This window comes from Schistocerca piceifrons, chromosome 8 (genome assembly GCF_021461385.2).
Source record: "Schistocerca piceifrons isolate TAMUIC-IGC-003096 chromosome 8, iqSchPice1.1, whole genome shotgun sequence".
Taxonomy (NCBI): domain Eukaryota; kingdom Metazoa; phylum Arthropoda; class Insecta; order Orthoptera; family Acrididae; genus Schistocerca; species Schistocerca piceifrons.
This window is the reverse complement of record NC_060145.1, coordinates 384,973,561-384,988,315: the sequence shown is the minus strand read 5'-3', so window position 1 is coordinate 384,988,315 and position 14,755 is coordinate 384,973,561. Positions and strand designations below refer to the sequence as shown.

General features: G+C 39.1%; 1 protein-coding gene across 1 annotated transcript in view; it reads left to right on the top strand.

The window, feature by feature from the left end:
* The window catches only part of LOC124711771 (protein abnormal spindle), a 167,895-nt gene that overhangs the window by 94,769 nt on the left and 58,371 nt on the right, over positions 1 to 14,755 (top strand). Inside the window, exon 9 of the mRNA XM_047241986.1 lies at positions 78 to 418. Within this exon, the coding sequence (XP_047097942.1) occupies positions 78 to 418 (341 nt within the window). The remainder of the gene's footprint in view (positions 1 to 77; positions 419 to 14,755) is intronic.

The following is a 14,755-nucleotide window of genomic DNA, read 5'->3' as shown; positions in this document are numbered from 1 at the left end:
TTCTGAAAATTAAAAAAAAAAGCTTAAACGTAACACACTTTTTGCTCTGTGAAAACATGTTTTTGCTCATTTTTTAGGTCTAAAGCAGTATATCTTAAAACTGCTTCTATGCTACAATCCTCTGTGGCTGCGAATAGGCCTAGAAACAATTTACGGAAAAAATATTTTACTATCATCCAACTCTGATGTGCAAGGCCTAACAGCATTTCTCGTGCACAATTTTCTGGAAGACCGTTACATCAAACAGAAATACAACCATTCTAAAGCTCTGCATATGTATGATACAGCATATGTTCAAGCTATGAAAAAGTTCATATTAAAGAAGTTTTTCTCTCTTGTGTACGTCCTAGATCGAGCAAAAGAGACAAAACTGATTGGTCATGATCCATGTTTGTTCAACAAAAATGCTATGTACAAGGTATGTATCTATAAACATGTAGTATTCTAATTTGGAAGTTACCATTGCCACTGTAGACTGCCTGCAACTTACTGCCCACATGACAAATTATGTCTTAATGTCTTCTCTCTCTATGTGGTGAGTAGCAGTCTATCAACAAACCCCAATGACTGTTGCTTTCCCAATACTTCCAAAGATTTGTCTCACTGTGAGGAGGCATTACTGTGTTTTGAGTGGTTGTTCATCCTCTGCACACAGCCTCTGAACTGGCTTGTCCAATTAGAGCATGTTGAGCAGCTGCTGGCCTCATAATGATCAATATAATATATACAGCTTATGATGAACCATTAACTGCATCACCATAGTTAATTCAGAACTTTACAAATGCTTGTTTGATCTGCAAAAGTGAAGATCTGTCAGAGCTCCAGGTTTGTCCGCTGAAACTCTTCAAAATGTATAGTGACTTTATTAAATTTGTTCTTAGGTCTTTTAGGTAAAGTGTCCATATATTCTTCAGGTTTCAGTTTCTCTATATGCAACTGCTATCTGTTTGAAGTTTGAGAATCACAACATCGCATGGGATTTGGGAGATTGGGTTGTGCATCGAGACTGAGCTTACAGTTCAGAGACAAACCCATCACTGAAAATACCAAAGGGTGAGCTTTCACTGTTGCAGACTCATAAGGCTGACAACCTTGGTGACAAATATGGTTGTAGTTCATAGACTTTTTTTGAGAAATCCAATTCAGGTTGCCACAGTTCCCATTCTCAAATTTGTGTGCAAAGAAACAACTAAGTTTGATTTTACGATAAATGCTAAACCATTCGGCCTACACTGCCGTCTTCGAAAACTACAGTGTGTATCCGTCCAAAGAGGACAATAGTGTCATATTATCCTTCCTGTGAATAGTTCTGAAGCTGCAAACATGTAGAAAATTGGTGCTAATTTTGCAAGAAGAAAGCTTTCTTGATGTCTTACTACAGTCAAATACATAAAGCATCCACCTGCTTTTTGATAGGCTGCTTGAGGCTTCATACCTTTGAATTCTTGCACATGTAGATGTTTCTCAATTAGTGTTGAGACAGCATTTGCGTATGCCATATTAAGTTGGAGAATACGTACTAAAAGATCTCCGTGACTGATAAAAACTGAACTGTCTTAACCGTGTTTGGCATTAATATTGAAGAAGAGTCAAACAGCTTCTGCTTTAATCTAGAATTCCATCTGCAATGTGCTCATAAAACCATTGCTGATGCTCTTTCCTTTGTTCAAGTAACAAGTCAGAAATTATCATTGTCCTCTGCATAATCTAATTTGTAGTAAATTGGCATTTGTCATTTAGTTACTGTAGCAGATATTGTAACTAACGTATTGTTACATTTAGTCTTGCCTTAAGAGGAATATAAATTATCTACATTCATTGTAAATTAAATCTATTTTTGAGTTTTGTAACAACTATAATTATTCTCAAAAAGTTTTAGGAAACCATTAATTTTTACCACTGATTTTTCTGTTGCCTGAACAGAAATCTCATTTTGTGTGTGCTTCAGTTCTTATAGCGAATTAGTAATTTTTTAGCTCAACAAGATTAAAAGATTATCAGCAGGCTTAAAGTTATTTGTTCACTGTCCCATAATATGTGTCAGTGGCCAAAATGCAGCCCCACTGTGAGTGCTGTTCTTGAACACAGGACGAATTGGTTGACATTCATAAGCAGGTGGAAATTGCCCCGACTGCCGTCATATGATTCACAACCGATGCAAACTGGTATGTTGGAAAATCTCCAGAGTGTTACGTACCTGTGGTATGGGTACCAAAGGTATCCTAAGTATTCTGTGCATCCTGTCTCCTGTGCAGAAAGTGCAGGATTTGTCTTTACTTGTCCACTTAACTGTGAGTGATTTGTCAGTGGTATATCTAGGGATCCTGTACAGGGTAGATGAACAGGAAGAACTCAGGGTGTTAAACCGATCCCTGTACCCAACAAGTTCAAGGTGCTGTCTTTCACTGAAACTGAAACTGAGCCAGTGGAACTCACTTCACCTCTTTTGTGGAAACCTGTTCTGTCCAGCATCAGGAGCAGGCAATTGCAAAAGGGTAGGGGTTATTAATTGTTCGCAGTTGAAACATATGGCAAATGACGGTACCCTTTATGAAAATGGCAGCAAGGAACAGGAAAGGACACAGGTGCACTCAGTGTGTATGCCTGTGGCTCTCATTCAACGTGTTGAAGAAGCTATTCTGTCTGTCATTGAGGGAACAGGATGCGGCCAACTGCAGATTGTGGCACACATTGTAACAAATGATGCCTGTCATCTGGGCTCAGATGTCATAGTTGTATTGTTCCAGTGACTGGCAGAAAAGGTTGAGAGAACTAGCCTTGTGCACAGAGTTTTAGTGGAACTCACAATTTGAAACATTGTCCCCAGAACTGATTGTGGCCCACTTGGTTCTGTGTTGAGTGGAAGGACTGAAACATAGACTTTGAAGGTTCTGCGACAAGCTAGGCTGCAACCTCCTGGACTTCACCATAGGGTTGAGAACTGTAGGGTCCCTCTAAATTGATCAGGTGTTCACTACACATCAGAGGCTGCTACCCAGCTAGCTGACTGTGTGCATGGTGCACCCAAGTGTTTCTTAGAAAAGAAGACTCTCCATCCAATCCAGATAACAATAGTTGCACCAAACACAGAAGTATCAGTGTAAGGTCGAAAGAATTGCCTCTGACAGGTGAGAGTATCAAAGTCCTAGTGGTTAACTGGCAAAACATTCACAACAAAATGCCAAGAGTTTGAAGAGCTCCTGAAAAACAATGAAGCTCACATAGCACTAAGTACAGAAAGCTGGATGAAGCCTGAAATTGATAGCAGTGATATTTTTGGAGAGAAGTGTATATCAAAAGGATACGCAAATGGAATATGGAGGTGGTGCATTTGTTGCATTAGACAAGAAACTCTAATCCACTGAGATAGAAATTGAATCCGCCCATGAGACTGTTCGGGCAAAAATCAGCATTGGCTGGGCATAAAATGGTAATTTGACCCTTCTGTCCCTACATCTCCTGATGTAACCGAAAACCTTACAGAAAACCTCAGTTCGCTTATACTTAAGGTCCCCAGTCATACTGAAATCATCAGTGGAAACTTTAATGACCCAACAGTCAATTGAGAAAGGTAGAGTTCTCTTTGTGGTGTAAGTGATAAGATATCCCTCTGTTAACTACAAGCTATTGTTAATGAGGTATCTTGAACGGAATGATCTCCATGCCAACCAGCATGGATTCTGAAAACATTAATCCTATTCTCATTCTTGAAAGAAAAAACCTTGTTTCACAAAGCGCCTAGCATCCAGCGCATGTTGGTCAATCGATTACTCATATGATTTTGAAAGCATTTTAACATTTTTGAACACCTAAGTTGATTGCTGAATGAATCATAAGTTGGGCTATGCGAGCTGACGGGAATGAAGCAAAACGGATGACTGCCAATCACTGTCTGATTACGTGGTTGATTGGGTTTGTGAATAATTAGCATTGTTATATTTACTAGTGAAATCTATAGATTCAGACAACCAGAGTGGAAATAAATGACTAACAGGAATAACAGGTAAGAAAGATTACGTATTATCTTCTCGGTGTACCCAAGAATATGAAATTTTGACAGAAAATTTTTGGCCACATCGCTTCACTTGTAAGGGCCAGTTCTACAGTCCCAGGCTAGCAGCCGCTTAAGTTCTCTTCTGGAAGCAGCATGGAAAACGTGTTCTATGAACATTTAACAACGCCTGACCGGAGAATAATTGCTGGGTAATGAAACCGATGATTCTGACAGGGTTAGTGAAGTTACCCGGCAATTAAGTTTTGACAATGGCAGGAATAGTTACAAAATTAGTGATAAGATTGTTTGTTAGAACGAGGAAAGAGAAAAAACGGGGACATTACACAAATTATGGAAGAATATCACGATTCCAAATTTATATAAAAATTTCGTACTACTACTTTTCACTCTTGTGCTTGAGAAACTGGAGCGTATGAATGAAATGTGAAACTGCCTAACAGGCATTTCATATTGGTACTTTGTGAATTATATTCTGTCGTGTTATAAAAATGACCATTTGTGTCAAAACAGTCTCATCTACATCTACATCTACATCCATACTCTGCAAGCCACCTGATGGTGTGTGGCGGAGGGTACCTTGAGTACCTCTATTGGTTCTCCCTTCTTTTCCAGTCTCGTATTGTTCGTGGAAAGAAGGATTGTCGGTATGCTTCTGTATGGGCTCTAATCTCTCTGATTTTATCCTCATGGTCTCTTCGCGAGATATACGTAGGAGGGAGCAATATACTGCTTGACTCTTCGGTGAGGGTATGTTCTCGAAACTTCAACAAAAGCCCGTACCGAGCTACTGAATGCCTCTCCTGCAGAGTCTTCCACTGCAGTTTACCTATCATCTCCGTAACGCTTTCGCGGTTACTAAATGATCCTGTAACGAAGCGCGCTGCTCTCCGTTGGATCTTCTCTCTCTCTCTTCTATCAACCCTATCTGGTACAGATCCCACACTGCTGAGCAGTATTCAAGCAGTGGGCAAACAAGCGTACTGTAACCTACTTTGTTTGTTTTCGGATTGCATTTCCTTAGGATTCTTCCAATGAATCTCAGTCTGGCATCTGCTTTACCAACAATCAACTTTATATGATCATTCCATTTTAAATCACTCCTAATGCATACTCCCAGATAATTTATGGAATTAACTGCTTCCAGTTGCTGACTTGCTATTTTGTAGCTAAATGATAAGGGATCTATCTTTCTATGTATTCGCAGCACCTTACACTTGTCTACATTGAGATTCAATTGCCATTCCCTGCACCATGCGTCAATTCGCTGCAGATCCTCCTGCATTTCAGTACAATTTTCCATTGTTACAACCTCTCGATATACCACAGCATCATCCGCAAAAAGCCTCAGTGAACTTCCGATGTCATCCACAAGGTCATTTATGTATATTGTGAATAGCAACGGTCCTACGACACTCCCCTGCGGCACACCTGAAATCACTCTTACTTCAGAAGACTTCTCTCCATTGAGAATGACATGCTGCGTTCTGTTATCTAGGAACTCTTCAATCCAATCACACAATTGGTCTGATAGTCCATATGCTCTTACTTTGTTCATTAAACGACTGTGGGGAACTGTATCGAACGCCTTGCGGAAGTCAAGAAACACCGCATCTACCTGTGAACCCGTGTCTACGGGCCTCTGAGTCTCGTGGATGAATAGCACGAGCTGGGTTTCACACGACTGTCTTTTTCGAAACCCATGCTGATTCCTACAGAGTAGATTTCTAGTCTCCAGAAAAGTCATTATACTCTAAAATAATATGTGTTCCAAAATTCTACAACTGATCGACGTTAGAGATGTAGGTCTATAGTTCTGCACATCTCTTCGACGTCTCTTCTTGAAAATGGGGATGACCTGTGCCCTTTTCCAATCCTTTGGAACGCTACGCTCTTCTAGAGACCTATAGTACACCGCTGCAAGAAGGGTGGCAAGTTCCTTCGCGTACTCTGTGTAAAATCGAACTGGTATCCCATCAGATCCAGTGGCCTTTTCTCTTTTGAGCGATTTTAATTGTTTCTCTACCCCTCTGGCGTCTATTTCGATATCTACCATTTTGTCATCTGTACGACAATCTAGAGAAGGAACTACAGTGCAGTCTTCCTCTGTGAAACAGCTTTAGAAAAAGACATTTAGTATTTTGGCCTTTAGTCTGTCATCCTCTGTTTGAGTACCATTTTGGTTACAGAGTGTCTGGACATTTTGTTTTGATCCACCTACCGCTTTGACATAAGACCAAAATTTCTTAGGATTTTCTGCTAAGTCGGTACACAGAACTTTACTTTCGAATGGAAGTGTTTGATGGAATTAGAAATTTATACTTTCGTAATACGAAAATATGCAGGCTGCATGTTACTTCACATCAAAGATCTTCCTAAACCCTGTATTTTCCCCTGAGTTTCGGGAAATTCTACATCCGTGTATAAAACCGTAACCATTCAAAAGATAAGTTTACAGTTCCAAGGGAAAATATACTATCACTTAACACAGAAAAAGTGTGTTTTCACCTGGGAGAAAGTGTATTTTTAGCTGGGGAATCCGGGAAAAATCCTGGAATTTTTTTCATGACTGGTACAATGGGACGTATGCTCTGCCGTGCAGTTTACAGTGATCTGCAGAATATACATGTATATGTAGTTTTCAGGATTAAATTACAAGCTTACCATAATTAAAAACGCGATAAAATAGACATGGATCTTCACTACTTTTACAGTTAATCCAAAATTAAGCAGCATGAAATTTTTCAGACCATAAATTGCATATCCTTGTGGTGTTATAATGGAATCGTTCAGGCTGTTCACTTTATGTTTCGGCAGGTCATTTAGAAATGTTGACTTTGTTAGACTACACCAGCTCTAAACTATTAGCAGCAATGTTCGACACTGCTCTGATCTTTTTTGTGCAGATTGTTCACCATGACTTACTTGGGAACAGCGCCGCAAGTTGAAGTTTTGTTTTCAAATATCACAACCAGATTCAGCCACCAAGGCCATTTTCAGGCGATTATGAGTCTTTCGTTTTGGGACTACATCGGCAGATTGCTCTAACAGTATCACACCGAATGGCGTGGCTGAATGTTTCATGGTAGTCAATACTGTTGCGTTGGGTGTAGCATCAGATAACAAGTAGAGCTTAATAATCAGAAATTTCCAGTAACATCTCATAAAAAAAAAAAAAAAAAAATAAAATAAAATAAAGATTGCCTTGCACTGTGCTGGTAATTCTGTCAGTCTATGTGAAATTTTCCACCTCAAACACAATTTTGTCTTTCATTATTCATTTCCATCTACTGAAGTTCGGAGACCTGATTGCTTCAGAATACTTTCTGAGCTAATCCAGTTCTGTTAACATACATCCTGTAAAATACACAAAATTATTCCAGTTTTCCCTTTTTCAAAGGTCGATCTGTGCTCTTCCAGACCCATCTGGCTTAGCTGCATTTTCCACAGGAGGACTTTATGATCCACTAACATTTCTAACCCATCCCTGTTTAAGTCATTGTAATAGAAGTGTCCTTATCAGATGCTGTCTTAATTTCCTCATGTAGGAATATTATCAAGGTTTCTCCTGGAAATCCTGTCTCACACATCTCTGCTCAACCAGTTTTTGTCCAGAAGTGAGAACCATCAACATTTTCAGCATAGCCAACTGAGACTGCTTGTTGTCCCTTGGAATCCCACTTAAATGTCACTCTTTTGGAGCATGTATATAACATGTGGTCCCAAAATTACAGTCTCTTCAGATGAACATTCTCTCCATGAACAATTGATACAAAGTATTTCGATCAGCTCTGGGTGGTCCAGTTTGGTTACGAATGTACGCAGCAGTATCAGCTGCTTCTGCCCATAAAGCTTTCGCCAGATTCTTTGACAGCAGCATTGTCTGTGCAAGTTCAACAGTTCCATTTATACATTCAGTGCAGCAATTTTGTTATGGCATATAGAGGTTTACAGTAAGTAACTTTGTACCACTCATTTTCAGAAAACCTCGAACCTGTTTATGTCAAATTCGTGGCCACTGCTGAACTCACACTTTTAACAGGGCTCCGTAGTGTATTTTAAGAGTATGTAGGATTTCTTTATCCTCTCTGACTGCTTTATCCTTTTCTTTCAAACTCTGCAAATTCTTGAATAGTCACATATGAAGCAGATGATACAACTCAAACCTTTTATTTTCTATAGGTACACACAGATCTGCATGAATTATTTCCCAGGTTAATTGAAACACTGTTGGTGTCACTGGACACTCATCTTGTTGCTTCCCCCTCAACACATGAACCACAAAAGTAACTATCAGAATTAACATTGATTCCATTTCTTGTCAAGAATTTGTATACATGGGGTTCATTTTGATAACCCTGTCACTGGAAGCCGGATTAGTCTCAGAAACACATGGTGTTCCAGGCTGGTTCACTTGAATTTCCACAGAACATACACCTCGTGCCTAAACAATGCCCCTTTTTTTGTGACTTAACAACTGTTTCAATGAATTGAGTGGCAACCCTACGTCAATTTCTGATGTCACTCGAAACAAATTATTTCTAGCAGTGGGTGTACAAAACAGACTGTACGCCTAAGTTAAATGCATTTCACTATTTACTAGGGTTCTGAAGTAAATTCTTTTTACAGTAACATTCATGATAGAATTATTACCAAAACGTACTTCAACTGGTGCTGGAAAAGTGTAGAACATTTAAAACTTTTCACCATGATGTGTTGAGTGAGACATTGCCTCAGAATTGATGATGCAACCATTTATGTAGAGCTCAACATTTAGACATTCACTTATAAATGCTTTACTGGAAAGCGTAGAAAGCAGACGTAAATGCATCACCTTTAGTCTCTTCACTGTTGTGTTTGGAAAGTCCCTTCTGATATGTCCTTTTTTCACAACAACTGATCCAATTACAACATGACTTCTGGAATTCCTCGTTTGTTACTTAGGGGGATCCTTTCAATTCTTTAACCCCTTAACTGAAAAGGCAGAGAATACTTGCGACTTTAATTTTTACAAAAGCTTAAAAGTGCAAGAATACCTGTCGTGACAATATTCTGCTTAGAAATTTTAATCCTCGGGGAAAATTTTTGTATCAAGTTAGTTACAAATGTGGTCACAACAGAGCACAACAATGCAGCGTTGCTCAGTTTCCCAGATTCTGTTGGTCATCTGTAGTCAAGGTTAGATGGAGACAGAGTCTAGTTGCCACTTGGTCATGCTGTGTAAATATAATCTGGCTTGTTTTTCCCTTTGTCTTTTCGTTATGGAGAGTGACGAAGAGTTTTCTATAGAATATAGTGGGGCAGAAAGTGACACATCAGACACCGACAGTGTCTGCGAAGCGATGACAGATCAAGAAAGTGTTTCAAGCAATGTTAGTTTTTCCAGTCCCAGAAAATGTTATGAAATAAACATGACTGCAGAATTTCCTCCTGAATCACCAAGATTTCTGTTCACTGGAACACTTTCAGACTTCACAAAAAATGACTGTTCAAATGTGATGGAATATGTAAGTAAAATAATTAATGACAAGTTAGTAAATATTGTAGTCACCGAGACTAGTAGATATGCTCGAGATAAGACAGTTGCTAGTTGGAAGGACACAGTGATGAGATACAGATCTTCTTTGGTACAATACTGTTACAAAATATAAAAACCAAGTTACCAGCTGTATTGGTGTAAACAGCCACTACCTGCAATGTGAATATTTCACCAGTTACACAGCTACAAATAGTTTTTGATACTAAAGAAATGCCTTCTTTCAGGCAGCTCAAAGTATAATCCTGCTAGCCATCCACAGCCAAAACTAAACAGAATCTGGCGTATTTTAGAACGTTACAATAAGAAATTCAAAATTATTTGTACTTCTGAGAGGGCTGTCACCAAAGGTGAATTTATCTTAAGTAAAGGGAGATTAGTTTGGGTTCAGTATCTGCCACTAAAGAGAGCAAGAATTATTATAAACACATATATGTTGTATGAGTACAAGTCTGGTGATGTATGGTCTGTAATTATATACACAGGTAAGAGCACAGTATTTTTAATGAAACCCCTTCTCAACAAAGGCTACTGCCTTACAATTGATAATTTATACACTCTTCCAACCTAGCATATCTCCTAATTGCTAAGAAGACTGACATATATGGCACTATGCAACCTTCTAGAAAATATACCACCAAACCTTTGCAGTAAGAAATTGAAGAAGGGTGATATTGTTGCATTTCAGAGGAGTAAATTTACAGCAATGAGATGAAAAAACAAGAGTGATATGTATATTTGGAACACTGTCCACAATGCAGAAGTGTAAAATATAAATACAAGGGGTAAACAGGTAGCAAAACCAGCAGGAGTCATATCATATAACGGCACAATGGGAGGAGTGGATCAAGTTGACCAGCGTATATCAGACAATCCAGTAACACAGAAAAGAGGGTAAAAATACTGAAAAAAATATTTTTCCGTGTACTTGAACTGGCCGTTTGGAATTCATTCAATTTGTACAAGAAATGTGGAGGAGCAAAGGACGTTCTTGATTTTTATGTGGCAGTGATTGAGATGATGACAGCCGAACAGCACAGGAAGGAATTCTCCTTGAAAGTAGATGGTTGTCCATTCACGAGCACCAAACCCATTTGCCTATTTGACCGTCATTTCCCATCATTCATTCCACCTGCTGCAAAGAAGCAGAATCCTACCATAATATGTGGGATGTGGAGCAGAGTTTGAGACAGGAATGGGAAGAAAAAATAGGAAGGACTCGTGCTATATTTGTGAGGATTGAAATGTAGCTCTGTATATTGTACCATATTCGAGAATCTTTTACACAGCCACAAAAATATGTGAATGTGTATTATTGAAATTTTTGTTGTTTATTGGAAACAGTACAGTTTCGAAAGAGATTGAACTAAAATGTTCTGTCCTAAGACATTTTATTCTATGTGGAATTATGTTTCAAAAGCATCAACTGTACTTAGGGTTTTAATATAACATTTTTTCAACATTCTCTATTTACCCTTTAAGTTAATAATTTGTCAAACTATAGTTTGAAATAATCTATAACCATAATAAAGTTTAAAATTAAGCAATAAAAAAATTGGAAATTTTTGTACCCACTTATACAGAAAAATTGTTAAATTAGGAGTTAATTTGATCCACTTTAGCTCTTGTTGTCATCAATGCAGACAATGAATTCTAAGCTATGTCCCACTATTGACGTTGCTCTCTTTGGATGTGAAAACAGTCATAAACATATTGAGTGTGTGTTAATCATCTGACAATGCCCATCAACCCTGTAGGAGATTTATGTAGCTATACAGCCATGTGCTCAGGAACTTAAATGTTGTATAAATAAAATGAAGCCTTAGAGTTTGACTACGTACCTGACCATGTCATTGCCTTCATTAAAATTAAAACTATAACAGCAAAACAATTGCTCTTCCACCGTATCTATGATGCATGATACACAGTAACATTAACGTGTTTTAATTAGTATCTAGCAAGTTTACATGCTACATGGGTATGTACGCAATACGAGGTGCTACAATAAAATAATGAGACTGATTTTCTTTGCAAGATGTGGCAACCCTGCAGGCTTGCATAGGCACAATATCTTTGACCTTGCTCTATAAACTGCTTCTAATTCAAGCGGCACATCGATGCAACTGCTCAGTCGTTAGTTGTGCTGTAATAAATTAACCGCATAATATTGCGCAACGTTATGCCATTTCTTTTTGTGTTAAATTGGGTGAAAATGTGATGACAACATACGGTAAGCTTCAGAAGGCTTTTGGAGAGGAGGTTATGTCAAGAGCTCAAGTTTTTCATTGGCATAAAATGTTAAGTGAAGGCAGAACGAATGTTGATGATGAAGACCACAGTGGACGACCGTCAACCTCATGGACAGATGTCAACTTGGCCAGGGTGCGTGAACTCGTACGATCTGATCGAAGATAATCCGTGAAAATGATTGCAGAAGAACTGAACATCAATCAAGAAATGGTTCATCTAATAATAACTGAAGATCTTGGTATGAGAAAGATTTGTGCAAAAATGGTCCCCAAAAATCTCACACAACAACAGCGAGAAACACGGAAAAATGTGGCAGCCAGTCTGTTAGAGCAAACGGAAATCAATCCAGAATTGTTGAGTTGTGTTATCACTGGTGATGAAAGATGGTTTTTTCAGTACGATCAAGAGACAAAACACCAAAGTTTGCAATGGTGCTCAAAGGGATCATCCAGACCAAAAAACCTTGCATGTCAAAGTCAAGAATCAGATGGATGCTTGTGTGCTTCTTTGATTCCAAGAGAATTGTTCATAAATAGTGGGTGCTTCCTGGGCCAACAGTTAACCAATATTGCTACAAAGAAATTTTAGAAATAGTTCTTCGTGTCCGTGCCAACATTGCTGATAATTGGATTCTGCATCACGATAATGCGCCATCCCATACTGCTCTGTGAGTACAGCAATTTTTAACCTCAAAACAAATTTCAGTACTACCACAGCCACCTTATTAACCAGATTTTTAAACAAGACAAGATGTCCAAAAAGCTGTGACGAGGGTCTTACAGGATATTACAGAAGATGAGTTCCAGAAATGTTACCATCAATGGCAGAAGCGCTGGAAAAAGTGAGTGCAGTCAGAAGGAAACTACTTTGAAGGAGACAACACTAAACTTCACTAAAACGGTAAGCAACCTTTTTTTTCACATCAGTCTCATTACTTTATTGTCGCACCTCGTATGACCTGTGGACAACAAGGCTAAAACAAAAACCCATATTTTCTGTGATGAATCTAAACAATACACACACACACACACACACACACACACAGAGAGAGAGAGAGAGAGAGAGAGAGAGAGAGAGTATATCCAAAATGCCTTATACGAGATATATTACGAAGGCAAAGAATTGGCATTCTGCTGCAGAGTGATAGGTAAACAGGAAAATAATTCAGCTGGCAAAGCAATCAGAGTTGCGCGCAGACGAGTCTCTGTAATGTGAGGTGCCATCTGGCAGCAAGCTGTCATTTTGCTGTTCAGTAAAAGGAATATGTGGTAGTTGGAAAAAGGGTAGTTGCAAGTAGGAAACAAGAAGCTGCTGACAATCAACACCTTGGTGAACCGGTTATTAAACACACTATTGGAAAGAAGTTACTCCTGTCAGGTTGACAATAAGACATAGCCCATTGATGAATAGTTTCCTCCTCCAGTAAGGTAAACTTACATGGAGATATCCTCTGTGTTTCAACTAATAATAGGATAAGTGTATCATGTGAAAATGTTAAGGCAGTACTCAGTATAAATGGCGGTCTTATGGTTCAATTATATAGACCAAAAGGTTGACTGACAGATGTAGCCGAAAACCTTAGAGATGACTTCGGCTTGCAAATGTCTATGTTCCCCAATCATACTGTCATCATTGAAGGATACTTCAGTAATCTACCTATCAATTGGGATAATTAAAGTTTTGTAAGTTTGGGACATAAAAAGATATAGTGCATAACATTACAAAATACCTTTTGTTCAAACTACATAGACCAAATGGTTTGAAAGTTGAATCACATTTAGAAAAACAGCATGCAGAACACACAAACTCAAAGCACATAATAGTTGAAAGAAGACGAATATGTTAACATACATACAGATTCCCAGTTTCACAATACATCATTGAAAGAAGATAATAGTGTGTACTTTGAAGTTCACAAGGAAGATACCTGACATCACTGAGCTCCCCTTCAACTTCGAATGAGTTTCCAACTGCAGTCAGTCAGTTGGTTTTATCAGTCAATCAGTCAGTGACATTGTTCTCACTTGCAGTATATTCCAAACTTACACAGTTGGCTCCTCTTGCACAAAGAAAATCTTTACAGCAGTATGCTTGCTTCTTTCGAGCCCACGTGTCTAATGCATAACAGGTGACTGGGAACGGTAATTCCCAGCTCCGGGTTGACAGGTAGCATTCCACATACCACCTGGTACAGGCCAGAGAGGGGCAATTGCCTGAACTGGTACCTTCCCAAATAGCCGGTTCGTCCATCTGTCAGGTTTTTAGGAGGTGTGAACAATCACCGAAGGCAGGTGCACCCCCTTATGGGGGTGGGGGGTCGCAATGAGCCAGTCATCATCTTCACAGTCAACGTCTACCAAACGAAATGAGGCTAATGATCCAAAGACCCTTCGTGCTGCACCACGGTTCCTTGTGGTTTCATATTCTGAAGACAGTTTGACCTTTGCTCCTGCAAATCCCTTCATTATTCAGGAGGTGTTGGTGCAATTGCTGGCCCTGTAAAATCCTGCTCTTGTTTACAAAATGGCACATTGCTTTTGCAGACTACTTTCCGATTCTCAAACACAACTACTTGCAGCTTTGCTCCTCCATGGATATCCTGTTCATGTCGAGACCCATTGAACACTGAATTCTTTCCATGGTGTTATTTACACTAGGGTGCTCAATGGTCTGACCCAGGTAGAAATCCGACTGTACCTTTCGGTCAGGGTGTAATGGCAGTCCATCAGGTGAAGAAAATGGTAGATGCGTCCTTAGTACCCACATGCACTCTTTTTCTTACTTTTGATTCAGCGGTGCTTCTGTCAAAGATCAAAGCAAGCTATGAAGTTATCACAGTCTGACTGTGCATTCTGAACCCTATGTGCCCCTTAAGTTCTCAAATCTCATACAGCGCAGACACCAACAATAAGTCTTTTCCCTCATCCCATCTAGTAAGTCTAAGTAAGGGTTCTGGA